This window comes from Xenopus laevis, chromosome 4S (genome assembly GCF_017654675.1).
Source record: "Xenopus laevis strain J_2021 chromosome 4S, Xenopus_laevis_v10.1, whole genome shotgun sequence".
Classification (NCBI taxonomy): Eukaryota; Metazoa; Chordata; class Amphibia; order Anura; family Pipidae; genus Xenopus; species Xenopus laevis.
This window is the reverse complement of record NC_054378.1, coordinates 128,026,040-128,044,738: the sequence shown is the minus strand read 5'-3', so window position 1 is coordinate 128,044,738 and position 18,699 is coordinate 128,026,040. Positions and strand designations below refer to the sequence as shown.

The window sequence follows — 18,699 nt, the reverse complement described above, 5'->3', positions numbered from 1 at the left end:
TTGGCTGGTTAAAAACAAATGAGGCACAGCTATGCTCCGACTCTGCAGCCCCTCGGTGGTTTAGCATCAGCTTCCTTCAACTTAAAATCTGATATTTTGTGATTTTAGCTGAATATCTGAATATCACCCTCATAAATATCAGCACTCAGCAATATTCAGTATGGCTGGCAATCAGATTCTTCTGTTATTATTTGCATTGTTACCAGGGTATAGATGATTGGTACCATATTTCCCTCCCAGGGTACCTCGCTATTTACATTAATACGGGTGCTGATTCGGAGTGATTCCTTTTGAACATAACTGGAAGCATAAGCAAACAGAGCAACACAGTCCGTTTCTATGTTCCCAGAGCAGGAGGAATCCGGACTTTCACTGAAGCAGAGAACCAGGTTACTATTGTATGCGTTACACATCATTTCTCATTATAAACACACGGAATACAACACCCTCCGTTTTACATGATACTGGGGAGGAAAGAAAAGAAAGAAACAGAGGAAAAAATGAAGAAAAACAAGAATAAGAATTAGGGGGTGATTGTGTGCGCCGAAATTTCTAATCTGCATTCATTTCTAATGAAATGTATTTCAAAAAGTATTTTTTTCTGGTGCGTTAAAGGAGAAGTAAAGCTTAAAAAAGTAGAAATGTTGTACATGATCTTTTGTGCTTCTTTAGCAGTAAAGATCTGTGTCTCCGAACAGGGCCGGACTGGGAGTAAAAAGCAGCCCGGGCAAAAACATCAAAGCAGCCCACATGTAAACTTATGATCATCTTGTACACATCCACGCATTTATTGGGATAAAACTGCAAAGAATTATGTGCATAAAGAGCTGTCTTTCTCGCTTGTGTAATTCATGTAAAATATGTTAAATATTCTGCAGCCTTGTGTCTTTATATGGTCCAGAACCCCTTCTAATATCCTTATTATTTACTGTAGGGTATCTGTTACTATAGACAGGGCTGCCATCAGAAATCACGGGGCCCCGTACAGCAAAATTTTCTGGGCCCCCGGTCCCCGCCCACCCCCAAGGCCCACCGCAGATCCCGCCCACACCACAGTAAAATGTCCACAAAGACACAACTGCTTAAAATGGTAAACCCCCCACTCACAAAAAAAAGCCATTGGTGGTCAGGGCCCCCTTATAATTTAAAAAACAAAAAAAATTGGCGACAGGGGTCCCACATAAAAGTTTTTTAAAAAAACATTAGTGGTCAGGGCCCCCCCATAAGTTAAAAAAAAAACTACTGGCACCAGGGGCCCCATAAATGTTTTTTAAAAAAGCATTGGTGGTCAGCCCCCCCCGATAAGTATAAAAAAAAACTATTGGCACCAGGGGCCCCATAAATGTTTTTTAAAAAAGCATTGGTGGTCAGGCCCCCCCTATAAGTTAAAAAAAAAACTATTGGCACCAGGGGCCCCATAAATGTTTTTTAAAAAAGCATTGGTGGTCAGGCCCCCCTATAAGTTAAAAAAAAAACTATTTGCACCAGGGGCCCCATAAATGTTTTATAAAAAAGCATTGGTGGTCAGGACCCCCCCATAAGTTAAAAAAAAAAACTATTGGCACCAGGGGCCCCGTAAATGTTTTTCTAAAAAAACATTGGTGGTCAGGGCCCCCCATAAGTTAAAAAAAAACTATCAGTGCCAGGGCCCCCCTACAAAAAAAATCATTGTATAAGTGGGCATTGCACACACTGTATATAACAGGATCCAGGTTTCTACTGATACCAGCACTAGGCAAACTCTGTACACAGGGTCTGTGGTAGTTAAATATATGACACTACAAAGAGTCATAGTTAGGCAAATATTAAGCACAACATACACATAACTGCTTTGTCTCCCTCATGTTCTGTTTCTCTGCAAGCTCCAGGATGCTGCCACTCAACTCTCTCTGTGTCATAAAGAAAAGAGCCCAAAGAGGAACCGTGTGCTTACAGGGGCGGGACATAAGGAAGGGAGACGCTGTCATTGGCTGAAAAGCACTGGGGCAGGGCGAGATTGCAGAGTTAGGGATCGTCTGCAAATTTCATACTGCTGATGAAAACTTCAGTTGTGCATTGTGTCACAGCTTGAAATTGAGTTTACTGATAGTGGAACTTGCAGATAATCCCTAACTTTGCACTTCTCCTCCACATCCAATTTTCGGCGCGACTTCGGGTCTTCAGCACAGCCGGGCCCCCCTTTAGCCCCGGGCCCGGTACAGGTGTACCCCCTGTACCCCCCTGATGGCGGCCCTGACTATAGACACCATCTCTCCCTACTATACCTGCTATCCCACAGTCACACTCCCTTCCCAGAGACTATTATCCACTGTTACTATAGGCACCATCTCTCCCTACTATACCTGCTATCCCACAGTCACACTCCCTTCCCAGAGACTATTATCCACTGTTACTATAGGCACCATCTCTCCCTACTATACCTGCTATCCCACAGTCACACTCCCTTCCCAGAGACTATTATCCACTGTTACTATAGGCACCATCTCTCCCTACTATACCTGCTATCCCACAGTCACACTCCCTTCCCAGAGACTATTATCCACTGTTACTATAGACACCATCTCTCCCTACTATACCTGCTATCCCACAGTCACACTCCCTTCCCAGAGACTATTATCCACTGTTACTATAGACACCATCTCTCCCTACTATACCTGCTATCCCACAGTCACACTCCCTTCCCAGAGACTATTATCCACTGTTACTATAGGCACCATCTCTCCCTACTATACCTGCTATCCCATAGTCACAGTGGAATTTCTCTGAATATAACAAGGTCACCATAAAGTATAAATTCACCAAAAACCAAGAGAGTTTAAACCACCTAAAATAACAGGCATTGTGAGTAATAGTATGGTAATTACCTGCTGCATCCTTTGAACCATTAAGCCTTTATCAACACCCTGCATAAGTGGCTATATAAACAGAAGACATTATTGTAAACATTCTTTGAAAAGTGGGCTATCAAGTGCAGTAAATAGATTAGCTATACAGCATCAGGTCCTCAGATGCTGCCAGTGGCGGATCTACCGAGGGAGCAAGGGGTGCGAGTGGGCCTGGGCCCGCACCCTCTTAGGGCCCCCCGGCAGCCCGTGCGCCACTGAAAATGCGGGCGGTACGGAGGGGGGAGGGGCCCGGCTGCATGTCACGCACCAGGGCCCGTCCCCCTCTAGTTACGCTACTGGATGCTGCTATAAAATGCTGCGACTTGAAATTCAACAACGATTACAGTGAAGTCAAAACAACTAAAAATCTCTATCTGCAGGCAATACACTCTCCCTAAAGACCCTCTGGCTGCGTCTGACCAACACATAATACCTAATGAGGAAGTAATAAGGTATACCTTATATGGTTGTACTACAACTCTCTAATTATGGGTGGACAACATTAACCGATATTCCAGTTCCTCCAAATGGTTTTACAGATAATTCATTGTGGTTGGAAGCAGAATGATTAAATAATGAATTAGAGGCTAGAATACCCGCAAAATCTGAGAGCTGTAGTTCTACCACATTTAACAGGATGATGTACACAATCACTGCTAGCATGTGCTGAATTAGGTAACTATTCTATTAAAATGTGGGCAATTCAATGGACGCTTGAACATTTCTTTTATTTTAATGACAGAGTTATATTATAAAAAATCAGGCAGACATCTCCTATTTTGAGCATTTTGCCCTTGCTGCCAATTACAGGTAAAAGTTCTTACAGTTTTGTCAGTCTTCAACCTGCCTGCTATGCTCAGCTGCTTTACTGATCCCTCCTTGTGCAGATCCAGGCTGAGAGGGTTAATCGATCAGTGTATGGTCACACAGCACCAGTCCCCTATTGTATCATCTCCTATAGGTCAGTGAGTAAGACAACTGACCTATAGAAAGCATTGGCTGGGCTGACTGCGTAGTGATTATGTAAATGTGCAGCAGTTCAGGACCCAGGAAGGGGGAGGGAATTCTTCTCAGTCTGCAATCGGCTCCTACACACACACACAATTCCTGCTGCACAGGCTCAAGTCAGTACTGATGTTCCGATTCTTTTTACATGCTGTCACATTACATCAGTCTTCTTTATCTCTATTTGTATAATGGAAAGGTCCCAGAGGCCCATTTATTTTAGGAAGAGGGCAGCCCAACGGGCAATTGCCCGATCTCACAGATGGCCAGTCCGGGCCTGTCTCCGAAGATGCCCCAGTAGCTCCCCATCTTCTTTTCTGCTGATTCACTGATTCACATGCTCTGTGCTGCTGTCACTTACTGAGCTTAGGGAGCCACTCACAATATACAGTACACATAGAATAGAAATGTCACAATATAAGGCTGATTAGTCATTAATACAGATTCACTATATAAAATATGCCATTTTTAGCCATATTATTTTTTAGGGGTTAGTTCTCCTTTAATCTGTCTATCAACCTCCCAGTGCAGTTAGTTCTAATGTAACATACTGTAAATGCAGAACCAACTGATATCACATTACATATAACCATTGATGAAGCAAAACTAATTTGAAGATAGTTAAATGAAGCATTTTGAAACAGGAGCTCATCTCAGAATCTTGTATAATTGTTATGTATTTAATCAGCCTGAGAAAGATATTTATGAGATCAATTCATTGACTTGGAAGCAGCACAATTTCACTTTTTAGTTAATTAGGGCATTACATTTTTTTGTTTGCTCACATTTTGCCTTTAACCAGGTACCTTTTTCATCTATAAGTGGCTTTTTTTTGTAGCAATGAAAGCTCACACGGTGAATATTGGGTTTCACTGAATAGAAACAGAAAACTTTGCTCCTCAGCAACAAAAACCCAGAACTCATTATGGGGGAAGATTTATGGCAATCGTTACTCAGGAAACAACTCAATCCTGGAAATATACATCGATCTTTCTCTTTTAAGGAATACAGTCGTGAGAGCTAAAAAGGTTCACTTATTCCTGTAAACAACACGCCTGCAGGTAAAGTGTAATTATAATTATATCACACTTGTGTGAAAGGGCTCATTCACAACCAGTGGAGTAACTACAGGGTCGGACTGGGTCAGCAGGACCTCGGAAAAAAACCCGGTGGGCCCCCGGCTCCAGTGGGCCCCACCGGCCCAGATCCGCACCCTGGTTTTCTTCCTCACGGCACAAAAAAGTAGTATGCGCGCTGACGCTCGCACACATGCGTCGGGTGGGTTGCCGGACGGGAGTTGCCGAGGCAGCATCCCCCAGGGTCCGGAGTGGGGCCCTGAGGCAGAAGCCCCGATGGGCCCCGACAGGTCCGGACTGAGAATTAAAATAGGCCCTGGCATTTCAGGTACATAGAGGCCCAAACAGCCCCCACCAGCCCACTAAATACTGACTTTCTATGGGACCTTATAGCAGCCCCTCTGGCACTTGCCAGAACCCACAGATTTCCAGTCCAGGGCTGGGCCCCCCAGGGTAATTAGATGTTACTCAGCCCCACAGCAAATTAACTTTATGGCCCCCAACATATCCAGAGATTGTCCTGTTTTGCCAATATATGTTAAAATTCCTTATTAGGGGGGGGGCCCCTGTTTACAATTTGAAGAAGACTTTTGCCTAAAGAATTATGTGCGGATGCCAGAAACTGCACCATCCCATGGGTTTTTGATGAATTAGACCTCATCTGTATAAGACGCAATTCTTCATTATGACTATTTACACTTGAACTGTGGAGATAGTCAGCCTATGGGGCAAATTGACTAACCTCCGAAAATTTGCCAGCGATGGCTTCGGTCACATCAATACATCAATATACATTTTCACGGCTGACGCGTTGGCTGCTGCAATATGAGCACCTGGTGTGTATTATGCGACATTAGACCCCCCTAACAGTACAGAGACCCCAGAAAACCATATATTTTCAGAAAGTACACATTCTGACGAATCCAATATGGGTAAATATGTGTTTCTACTGCAAACTGCCAAACTGCAAAGCAATGCTGAACATAACAGTTTTTATCAAATTTTTGAAAATCGTCAGAAAGATTGAATTTTACCCCATTATATGCCCCACATTTCGTAACGTATCAGCATAAAACATCCTAAATATGAACGCCAGGGGTCTACTGAACACTTTGATGCCCAATATGCATAGATATGTAGGGACCCCTACTGGGTAATCTGCCCTGCAGCTTTAAGGCCCCCACCTTTTTCTTAGAGTGATCTGCCAGGAGAGAATGCCACGCCCCTGCTACACTGCTATATAGTGAGTGTAGGGAGTGGCCACTTCCTCTTTGGCCTGTGGATGGTGATCCAGCTGGGTGAGCTCAGGGGAGCCTGGGTACAGCTAGGCCCAGAAAGGCCCATGTGCTTTGGAAGAAGAAGTCGGGGACCAGGTAACCTCGTGAATGAGGAATAGTTACACTAGGGCAGACTTGTTATAGTCTCTCTAGGAGAGAAAGGCAGAGAGGTGAGAGAGAAAGAGCAGCTGAAGCTCCAACAAGGATTTGCAGTAAGGGAGGAGCTTCCCAGAGGCTTTATGTGTTGCCTCCAGTCAGGGACCTCAGTGAAGAGGGACTGTAGGGTACAAGCTGCTTCCTGACAACTTCCAGGAGGGAATGTGTGTGAATTCTGCAAATGCCTAATGGAGACCTTTCCTCTGTGAGAAATGCCTAATGCCTGCAGCTCTGTGTGAGAAATGTGCTATTGCCTCAGCTCCTGTGTGACTACTAAACCTGTGGTCACTTGCCTCGTGCATAGTTACATAAACCGTTTTCTGTTTTACTGCAAGAACCTCCTGGCGCCCATCTTTTGTTGTATGCACAGTAGCCTGGGGGATGTAGTTGCACTACACCATAGAGGCAACACTTCCACATGGCCAAGGCCCTGACCCTGTTGTGTGAAGTCGCGTGTAACCCATGACTCTACTGCTAGCTGGACAGTTTAACTATTTGTGTGCTATGCAGCCCAAATAGGTGTTACAGATATACCAAACTATGTGGCGCACAGAGACCCCCAAATGGATATATAGTAGATAAAATTTACAAGGCAAAACAAAATAAGGCAGTAAAGAGTGAAATGAAAAAAAATCCAATAAAACCACAAAAATCAATGCTTTTTTTCCAGACTAGTGTTATCGGTCGTCAGAATCACAGTTTGAATATTTTAGCTGGGCCAAACAGGTTATACGGCTAGAAACAAGTGAACACAACATATGCAGAGCTGAAAATGCAATAACATGGCTAAAAATTCAATAAAATGGCTAAAAATGCACCAAAATACCCAAAATTGCAATATAATCACCGAAATAACATACAAAAGATATTGCACAGTACGGTTAGCGAATACGCTATTCGTAATGGCAATAAAACATTTTTTTCAGCCAAAAAAGAGACGATGCGATAAGAAAAAAAAAAAAAAGCCACAATGCCATGTATGTGCGTGTGTACAAATGGTAAATTACATGTTATGTGCGCGTGTGTGCGTGTGCACGTGTGTGTAAGTGCAGTGAGTGTAAGTGACGCCCCCAATCCCCAAAAATGTATGTGTAAGTGTGTGTAAGTGTGAATCTAAGTGTGTATTACTGTAATAAGTGTGTGTTGGTGTGTTTGTGTGTGTAATTGTTGCACTAACCTGAAAAAGTCGCTGAAGACTGTTGCACACGATGTGGAGGGGTCCCAGGAAGACATCTGCGACGATCTGCGTGTTCCTGTGCTGTGGGGGCGGAGATCGACGGCGCAGTGCAGGCTGCAGCAGCAGGACACGTAAGTAACACGTGCCTGCTGCTGCTTTTGGGCCCCTGGGCGATCGCGCCCCAGGGGCCACTCGATCCCCTGCTCTGCTCGTTGCCTAGGGGCAGGGGATCGAAGCGGAACGGAGCGAGCGGCTCTAACAGCCGCTCCTCCGCTCCACAACCCGGAAGTGCTGCAGAACGTAGGATCTACGTTCTGTGGCATTTCAAGTTACTTTTCCACAGAACGTAGATTCTACGTTCTGTGGCACTTAAAGGGTTAAAGGGGCGGTTCATCTTTACGTTAACTTTTAATATGTTATAGAATGTCCAATTTTAAGCAACTTTTCAATTGGTCCCCATTATTTATTTTTTGTAGTTTTTGTAAAAATATTTGCCCTTTTCTTCTGACTCTTTCCAGCTTTCAAATGGGGGTCACTGACCCCATCTAAAAACAAATGCTCTGTAAGGCTACACATGTATTGTTATTGTTACTTTTTATTGCTCCTCTGTCTATTCAGGCCTCTCCTATTCACATTCCAGTCTCTTATTCACATCAGTACATAATTGCAAAGTCTCAATTGCTGTTTGTTATGTTGCTCATTGTCCCGTGTGCTGTCACTGCCCCCTAGTGGACTGCCACATACATGTATCTAAGTATCATTTACTGTTCATCCAGTTGTGTAAATAATTGATATGATTTGTCCTACAGTTTGTGGAAAGCATCGGACTGAACAAGAGGCCTTTCCATTTGGTCGGCACCTGGATGGGGGGGAATGTGGCAGGTGTTTATGCCGCCCAGCACCCAACTGATATCAGCAGCCTCACCCTCATCTGTCCTGCAGGTAAATCCTTCCTCCAGACAAGCTGCTCTTCTCTGTAAAGGAACAGTCTAATGGGAATCCTGGGAATGGGCATGAAGAAGACTGGGAGCTTAATGTATATAAAGTGTCTCATATAGACGCGGCTTGTTACTGCATAATGACATGCGATTGTCTGATATAAGCCAAGGATGTAATATATGGCCCAAAATACAGGGACCTCTGACACCCAACAGCCCTTTGGCAACCCAAGAGGATTAAATGAAAGTTGCCCCTCTCTTTGCTGCTATAACTGCCCCGGTGCTTCTGGGAAGGTTCCCACTAGATGTTGGAACATTGTTGCTGGGAGTTGCTTCCATTCAGCCACAAGAATGAGGTTGGGCCCTGATGTTGGGGATCAGTCTCACAGTCGGGGTTCCAGTTCATCCCACAGGGGTTGAGTCCTGCAGTTAAATGCAACTATTTCCCCCGACCTGGTTGATCCACCTCCGGAGTGATGTCACTTCTGTCCCCCAGTGACATCACTTCAGGTTTTCGTGGGTCCCGGGTCAGGCCTAAAATTAAGACACTGCGGGTTGGTTTCGGGAGCAGGAAGAGGGGGGATTTATAGAGGGTCCGGGTTCAGCTCTTGCCGAGCGGGTCCGGGTTGGGCTTAGGTCTTCCCAACTGGACCCACCCAGGACTCTACCACAGGGGTTCAGTTGGGTTGAGGGTTCTGTGCCGTCAGGTTCTTCCCATCTCAACAAATCCATTCTGTAGGGTCCTGGCTCTGTGTATGGGGGACATTATTGTGCTGAAACAGGGAAGAGCCCCCCAAACCACAAAGTAGGAAACACAGGAATGTCATTGTGCCCTTTAGTTTAAATGCTTCACTGGAATCAGGGGGCCCAGTGCCGGTGCCTTTACCCCCCTCCAGGTGACCCTTGGTATTTTACATGGGGGTGTTAGGTCTGTTTGTCTCTGATCCCCCATAAACCCCCCAGGCTCCCCATGGATAGTTCTTGAGCTGACATTGGAGTAAGATGCTGGGAGTTGTTGGCCAGACCTTGTGCAGAGGAGAACATGACACCTGGAATAAGAGTTTAACTCGTTGCACATGTCTCTCTCCTGGGCCACGACAATTAGGTTTGATGTATCCAACCGAGAGTAAGTTCCTAAAACACCTGAAGGGCCTGGAAAAATCTGGCGACGACCAGAGGATCCTGCTCATCCCGTCCACAGCCGGAGAAATGGAGGACATGCTGAGACTCTGCTCTTGTGTTCGCTTCAAGATCCCCCAGCAGGTAACTGAGCGCTGCTTAGTTCTCTCTCCCCTGTTCTCCACCTGGAAAAGACATTTATGTCTCTATAGAAAATCGTCATCTCATGGGCCAACAATCCGTTTACATTGTATCACTCAGAGGAAAGAAATAGGGTTTAGTGGGTACAGAAATATCATTTACTTTCAATTGTCCAACAATGAGAAGCAAAGTACGGGTATTGGATCCGTTATATGGAAACCCATTATCCAGAAACCCCCGAATTACAGAAAGGCCATCTCCTATAGACTCCATTTTATCCAAAAAAAAAAAATCAAAAATTTTTAAACCGATTTCCTTTTTCTGTGTAATAATAAAACAGTCGCTTGTACATGATCCCAACTAAGATATAATTAATCCTTATTGGAGGCAAAACCAGCCTATTGGGTTTATTTCATGTTTACATGATTTTTTTTGTGGATTTAAGGTATGAAGATCCAAATTACGGAAAGATCCATTAGCCAGAAAACCCGGTACCCAAGGATTTTGAATAACGGGTCCCATACCTGTACAGCCAGCCCCAACTAATTCCTAATAGGGATGCACTGAATCCAGGATTTGGCCTTTTTCAGCAGGATTCTGATTCGGCTGAATCCTTCTGCCCGGCCCGCAATCCGAATTCTAATTTGCATATGCAAATTAGGGGTGGGGAGGGAAATCACGTGACTTTTTGACACAAAACAAGGAAGTAAAAAATGTTTTCCCCTTCCCACCCCTAATTTGCATATACAAAATTTGGTTCGGTATTTGGCCAAATCTTATGCAACGGCTTCGCAAAGGAAGCTGGCAGTGTAAGGGTGCGGGTGGGGAGAACAGCAGAAGAGTTAAACCTGAATTCGCCGAGTGGGATTCCGGGGTCGGCCCAAACCTGCGGGTCCCAATTGGGTATTGAGGGGGACAGTCCAGTGGTTCCTGTTATACAATAAAATGGGGCGCAGATTATTCATCGTTTTGCTCTTTGATAGGGATGCACCGAATCCACTTTTTTGGATTCGGCTGAACCCACGTATCCTTCACGAAGGATTTAGCCGAATAACAAAACCGGATTCTAATTTGCATATGCAAATTAGGGGTGGGAAGGGGATTACATTTTTTACTTCCTTGTTTTCTGACAAAATTTCATGCAATTTCCCTCCCCGCCCCTAATTTGCATATGCAAATTAGGATTCGGTTCGGCCGGGCAGAAGGATTTGGCTGAATCCTAGATTCGGTGCATCCCTACTTTTTCATATTAATTGTTGCACTTCTGGGTTTTGCAATCCTGGGTAATGGCGGAGCTATTCTGCCTTCAAATTTTATTTTATTTGCCCCTTACATTTTTGTTTCTAGGAAATATAATGAAAGTATCATGATTCCCCTCCTCTATGAAACTGTTCCTGTAGCTCCTGCATCAGCTCCCTTAGCCCTCCTGTTGTGCTACAATCCCCTTTTATGGAGCCAGCAGGGGGCGCTGCCCAATGACCAAAGAGATGTGAACTGACTGATCATTTTGGGACATGGTTTGATGTCATTTGTTGAGTTTCAGGTTCGGATTGTACAGAATATCTGCAGCACAAACACAACCCAAACTGCTCATTCTTAAGATTGACTTGAAGTAGAAAATGTCACTATTTAAAGGTCCTATTTCTCAACTTTTTATGATCCGGTTACTTTTACTTGTGTCACATTAGAGGTTCGGATTTTATATATTTAAGTAAATTAAACGTTCGGTGGGTTTGTTTTCTCTGCTTTGACTCGGCTTCCTTATCTCTCCCACTGATACACTGACGTCTGTCACTATTACTGTATTTTGCCTCTAGCTCCCAGAATTTGACAGATTTCTATATAGAATTTGAATTTTCTAATAATTTGGTCTTTATTTTGTACAGTGATGAATCATATCATAATATTCAGGGGTACGTTTAGCAGGGGGATCTTTGGCATAAATGTGACTGAATGTGGCGCCAGTGCATTTTGAGGTCAGTGTTTCAGTAAGTGACTGAGCCATGTCATAAAGGGCAAAATGCAATGTTATAAGTGCAAATAAACCCTTCTGTAAGGTTTGTATTATCCTGCAAAATGAAAGCAAAGACACCTAAAAGGGCATGTAAAGGCAAAAAAATAAAATCCCATTTTTACTTTCTTTAATGAAAAAGAAACCTATCTCCAATATACTTTAATAAAAAAAATGTGTACCGTTTTTTATAAGAAACCTGACTGTATACAGTGAAATTCTCCCTTCATTTAATGCTGTGGATAGGAATTGTCAGACGGTCCCTAACTGCTCTGCAGGGAAACAATCATACTTATGAACAGCAGGGGGAGCCCCCACCTTACTTCCCAGCCATGCAGAACTCAAGCAGCTTTGTTTGTTTCCCTGTAGAGCAGTCGGAGACTGTGTAGAGATTTGTATTGGATTTTATTTTTGCCTTTACATCCCCTTTACTGTCTCCAACTCCAGCTGCAGGGACAAAGATCATGGAGCCAGATTTAAACAGATAAACTGGGATTCTATTTGGAGGATTATTTTGCTGCAGCCACTGGTTCTGCAGAGTTGGAGAAAGTTTGTATTAAACAATACAAAATCTATATAATCCCCATTAGATTACATGACAACACAGGACCCAGTGCAGTCTGTATATTCTGATTATTAATCAGTCTTGTTGTATCGGCTTCTGGCAGATATTATTTGACTTGTGCTGTTTTGATCAATTATGACGATCCCTAAGCAGCCCAGACCACACTGAGCATGTGCACAGTCTTGGTCTTGCAAAGATGTTTAACAAAGTTACAAGATGGTGACCCCCTGTGGCCAACTTTGAAAGCATAAATCATTTGTTTGATTAGACTTGTGGTGCAGTAAGTTTATGTTTAGTATACAAAAGACAACATTTCTAGCCTTATTCTATTTTACACTTTACTTACCCTTTAAATGTATATTATCAGGGTTTATGCAGGTGTGTTGCCCTTTAAAAGCCAAGTGCTGACTGTCAATATTTATTGCTCCTTCCTTCCAGGTCCTGCAGGGGCTCGTTGACGTGCGCATTCCCCATAATGAATTTTACAGACAATGTAAGTTAAGATGAACCACAAGACCATGTATATGTGCTACTACAAATCCCAGAATGCCCTGCCAGTCCATCCTGCCATCTCATTGATGTAACCCTTACTTTCACATTCCATATCCAAAACCAGTCACATAATTAGCCGAGTCCAGGCCCCCTGCAAACCGTGCATCGCCTTCTAGCCTGGGCCACCCATGATTTGTGGGTCACCTGCGACCCCCTCTTACTTTGCAGGCCCCCTTAGAGAGGCTAATTACTCAACTAGAAGTGTTTGGCTGCACTTTCCTCACTCTCTCAGCAAAATCCGTCTCCGGTGCTTCCAGCCAGCAGTGCTGTAAATGTAAATGAGACTTTCAGCTAATGGGCGACTGTTCCTATGAGACGGTTGTTATGAGATTGAGTTTATGTCTAGAATCCCTGCCATAAAGCAAGACAAGGATGCTGGGCTTTAGCATGGACCCCAGAGCCCCTGCACTTCCCCAGACAATTAGAAACCAGTAACAGTTTATTTGTGAGCAGCAAAACTGAACTCACTGGTCCCATATTGGACATTGATTTAAACCAGAACTGGAGACAATTCTTCCCATGAATCCCATTCACCAAAGAGCCAATCTCCCCGGCTGGATGTGACCTGCTTTTTGTCTGCAGAGACGGATAATTAAGTGCAATTTGATTACACAGAGTGATGTATAATGGATAAGAGCTTTAGGCAGAGATTAGCCATAAAGCACAGAAGAATCGCTGCGAGGCATTTATGATGCAATGTTGATTAGTTGTCATTATCCCTGGCAGTGACATCATAAACCCATTGGCATTGACTACGTGTCATTATCCCTGGCAGTGACATCATAAACCCATTGGCATTGACTACATGTCATTATCCCTGGCAGTGACATCATAAACCCATTGGCATTGACTACGTGTCATTATCCCAGGCAGTGACATCATAAACCCATTGGCATTGACTAAGTGTCATTATCCCTGGCAGTGACATCATAAACCCATTGGCATTGACTACGTGTCATTATCCCTGGCAGTGACATCATTAACTCATTGGCAGGACCTTAAACCCAATGGGGGCAATATAGTAACAGATTGTGCTCCCTGGTTGAAGTCAGGCTTTTGTCAGATGAAGGAAGTGCTTTTGAAAAGGGAATTGTAGTCTGTCCTCCGTCTAGATCAAGGCTCCCAATGTTTTTTACCCATGAGCCACAATCAATTATAAAAGGAGTTGGGGAGCAACACAAGCATTAAACAAAGTCCTTGAGGTGCCAAATAAGGGCTGTGATTGGCTATTGGTAACCGCTATGTGGACTGGCTCTGTTTGGCAGTATATCTGGTTTTATACAACTAAAACTTGCCTCCAAGCCTGGAATTGAAAAATAATCGCCTGCTCTGAGGCCACTGGGAGCAACAGCCAAGGGGTTTGGGAGGAACATGTTATTCACGAGTCATTAGTTGGGATTCACTGGTCTAAATGTACTGGGGACACTGCTATGAGAGGTTCCTTTTAATTCCCATTATTTTTTCTTTCTCTAGTGTTTATGGCTCTTGTCAATGAGAAGTCGAGACACAGTTTGCAGGAAAACATGAACAAAATTGTGGCTCCCACTCAGATAATCTGGGGCAAACAAGACCAGGTAAGAGTCTCCATCAGACTTGTGCAGGGCTGGGGGGATTTTCAGGGGCAACATCAGGTGGGACTAAAATCACTGGATTATTAGCACTTTGTTTAAAGCAGAGTTGGGATACAGCGCCACCATCTGGAGGAACAAGGGAGGACTAATATTAGGGTGCTGGTGGGTGTGGCTTTGGGCAGATAGGTGAGGTATGAATGCTCTGGCCAGTCCTTAGCTGAATACAGAGCAGCCTGAGTTCAGTAACACTTTATTTACATGGGGCAGGCTGTGGGTGCTATGCGTGTGTCCCTATCCCACACCCAAACTTGTATATCATTAGAGATTGTAACACCTGGTGCAGGTTGCAAAAAGAACTCCTTAGTACATGCGGTTTGGCCAGGGCTGCATTGTGCACCCCAGTGTTGTGTTCTACCGATGTCATGTTGTGTCACACATAAATGAGGCCTGAGGTCCCACATTATTATTAACATGTATTTTAAGAGTGCCAACATATTGTGCATAATATAACATACAGAGTAACATATATAACAACCAGGTGAGGAAGGCCCTGTGGAAAAGAGCTTACAATCTAAAGGGAAGGGATTGAGACACAAGGTGTGGGAGTGGCAAGATCAGAAATAAGCAGGTAAGAGATGTAACATAAGGTAATACATTTGGTAGCTAAACAGAGGGAGGGGAGGCTTCTCTAAAGAGTTTAAAGAGATGTAAAGCAGAAAGGTTGGGAAAAAGTTGGAGGAATGGAGAGAGGCTGAAATTTCTATCCCTTTGTGACTTGTTGGAGGAAGTGACGAAAAAATGTTTATGAAGCATGAGAGTGCAAAGAGGAGAGTGCAAAGAGCAAAGTGCAGAGAAGAGCGTGCAGAGAAGAGATTGCAAAGAGCAGAGAGGAAAGTGCAAAGAGGAGAAATACAGAGTAAACATTTTGAAGTGGGAAGTAACAAACAAATCAGTGTTTCCTTGATATCCCAGCTGGTTCAATGTTGATTGAATGGAATCCAGTTCCTAGAGCCTTGTCCAACTGCCATTTTTACTGCCATTTATAAGCAGTAAAATTTTATCACTAATGTCATCCCCTATGCTGGGCCTGAATTTATATGCAGCTGGTTGAGTAAACCAGAGCCTAATGAACTAATGAATCAATTATCCAGTGATCAAAGAGTGTTACAAACACCAGAACCAGAAGTTTTGGGGCTATAAAAATATCTCTTGCTCAATGAGGAATGGGACACAGATGTGAGATATTTATCAAAATCATCTGAAACAATGGCAGTACCTTTCTTTTGTTGTAGGTTCTGGATGTATCTGGGGCTGAGGTTTTGGCCGGTTCTATCCGCGGGTGCCAAGTAGAGATTCTGGAGAACTGCGGCCACTCAGTAGTGATGGAAAGGCCCAGGAAAAGCGCCAAACTCATGACGGACTTCTTGTCTTCAATTCAGAGCACAGAGAACAACAAGAAACACGAATAATATTTCTGGTCCTTCTCTCCCGTCGCGTTGAGTCTCTCAGGGATCCGGCAGAACCACTAGGAATAGAATGTAGTTCCTGGGCCGAGACCCAACAATGACTTTGTTCTGTGCCGCAGATAAGGGCGACCAATGGCACAAGCCTCTGGGACTGGGGATGAAGATACGGACGTCGGCCCAATAATTCTGTATCTCGTTATTTCTCAGTAGGACCCTGTGTCTGGTCCAAACCATGAAAACCCGAATTATGGCCCATAAAACCCATTATAGTCTGCCATGTCTTTAGGCTCTCAGCCTGCTGCATGTAGTTCAACAAGAACTGGCATTTTGGTCCTTTTAGAAATTCTTATTTTTCATTTGGGCTTAGATACCGCGCTAAAGGGAATGTTGGCGCTATATCAATGATAGTAAGATGATAACTGGCAGTTACAGGTGAAATAGAGTGAAAAGGTTGAACTTGATGGACGTGTGACTACAATACTGTGTGTAACTTCAGGGAAATGGCCCCCAGCAGCCAATAATAATGTAACCAGTTAAATCAGAGAGCACAGATAGTGGCACACATAGTGTTAATAATTGGGCTGATTGTATGAAACTGACATTTGGGAAGGTCACAAGTCCCCCCCCCTCCCCTGTGTCCCATGGACTGACCCAATCACTGGAGGGTTTGATGGGTTAATGTGAGGAATGTTCTGGCGCCACTAATTAACCCTAACGAGTAACACTAATGAAAGTACTGTAACTGTATTTTGTATAGAGATCACAAAATGCACAAAAATACTGTGACAATGATCTGGGTGAGACTTGACATTCTGGCTCCATGATGCACAGCCGCATGCAGAGCATTTCTACTTCTGATAATAAATTATAATAACAACTTTGGCTCTTTCTATTGGTCTCCCGGGCGCGTGGGGTGGAGCTCCTCCTGCCCCGGGTTATTTGCAGGATGGGCCTGGGGCAGATTTGCATTTAGGCAATCAGACTAATCAAAGGAGCTCATTAGGCAGAAGGCAAGTGAATGTAATGCAAGACATTTGTTTAATTGTATTGTATTAAACAATACAAAAACTATAAAATCCACATTAGATTACATGACAACACAGGACCCAGTGCAGTCTGTATATTCTGATTATTAATCAGTCTTGTTGTATCGGCTTCTGGCAGATATTATTTGACTTGTGCTGTTTTGATCATTCATGACGATCCCTAAGCAGCCCAGACCACACTGAGCATGTGCACAGTCTTGGTCTTGCAAAGATGTATAACAAAGTTACAAGATGGTGCCCCCTGTGGCCAACTTTGAAAGCATAAATCATTTGTTTGATTAGGCTTGTGGTGCAGTAAGTTCATGTTTATGTTTAGTATACAAAATACAGCATTTCTAGTATTATTCTATTTTACTCTTTACTTTTTACATCTGCACTGAAATCAACCTCACGTCCTTCTTTTTGCTTTTCGCTACATATTGTTGGTGGAGGCCCTGTGGACAGATCACCTGCATAATAATAATATAAGAGCAGCCATAGGAGTGTGAGTTTAGAGCGGTCTCTATCGTTGGTTTGAGGTGATTTCAGTGTACACTGTATATATATATAATACACAAAAGCCATGAATATCTTGTAAATTATATCCTTATAAACGGTGAGTTCTGATGTCATCAGTTATAAACGGTGAGTTCTGATGTCATTTCAGTCACATGACGCACTGAAATTTGTGTATTATAATAAATAAAGTACCCCCAGTTGTAAAATATGAGGATATTAGAAGTTACCTCGGAGTTCCATGACCTGTATAAAAACACTCGGCCTTCGGCCTCGTGTTTTTATATGATCATAAAACTCCTCGGTAACTTATAATATCCTTATATTTTACAAGAGGGGGTACTTTATTCACTATATAAATATATTATAATACCTCAACAATTAAGATAAGGTCCTTTTGGTTTATTCCAGGCATTAGATTTGCAGTACCTGTTAAAATCCATCATTTTTCTGTATTTGGTTTTTAAAAAATGAGAGAAGAAATTATTTTCCTGTAGAACGCCCACCCTCCCTTTATATTTTGTGCAATGCTCTGGGCCAGTTCTTTGCAGCCTCTCAGGCAGGTGGGAATAAACCTGTCCATATCCAGAGTGTAAATGTGGCGATAATAGTTGTGCTACAAAGTGACCAATAGCATCTGTGCTGTTCACTACGATTGTACCTCCCCAAGGAAAATCCTCTTGGCTCCATGTTGCCACAGAATGTTTCTAATGTGTGGGGCAATTACTAATAATATGACTTTGGCCTTGTCAGGTAAGTCCCCCCCACTGTGGACTTTATCATTTCAAGGAATAGTTCAGTGTGAAAAGAAAAACTGGGGTAAATAAATAGGCTGTGCAAAATAAAAAATGTTTTTAATATAGTAGTGAGGCAAAAATGTAATGTATAAAGGCTGGAGTGAACAGATGTCTAATAAAACAGCCAGAATCCAACTTCATGCTTTTCAGCTCTATAACTCTGAGTTAGTCAGTGACTATAAGGGGGGCCACATGGTACATTTCTGTTCAGTGAGTTTGTAATTGATCCTCAGCATTCAGCTCAGATTCAAAAGCAACAGTTATGTCCCATGTGACCTCCCCTCAAGTCTCTGATTGGTATACTGCCTTGTAGCCAGGGTAACCTGTCAGTGTAAACCAAGAGAGCTGAAAAAGCAGGAAGTAGTGTCTGACTGACATCAATACATATACATCCAACCACTCCAGCCTTTATACATTACATT

At 43.4% G+C, this 18,699-nt stretch overlaps 1 protein-coding gene across 1 annotated transcript; it reads left to right on the top strand.

The window, feature by feature from the left end:
- Positions 1 to 6,302: 6,302 nt before the first annotated feature.
- LOC121393393 (monoacylglycerol lipase abhd6-A-like) lies at positions 6,303 to 16,816 on the top strand. The gene is made up of 6 exons (XM_041561847.1): positions 6,303 to 6,339; positions 8,386 to 8,518; positions 9,620 to 9,777; positions 12,789 to 12,843; positions 14,376 to 14,476; positions 15,766 to 16,816. The coding sequence occupies exons 2-6, from the start codon at positions 8,440 to 8,442 to the stop codon at positions 15,940 to 15,942; spliced, it is 570 nt and encodes a 189-aa protein (XP_041417781.1). The 5' UTR covers positions 6,303 to 6,339; positions 8,386 to 8,439; the 3' UTR covers positions 15,943 to 16,816.
- Positions 16,817 to 18,699: the final 1,883 nt, after the last annotated feature.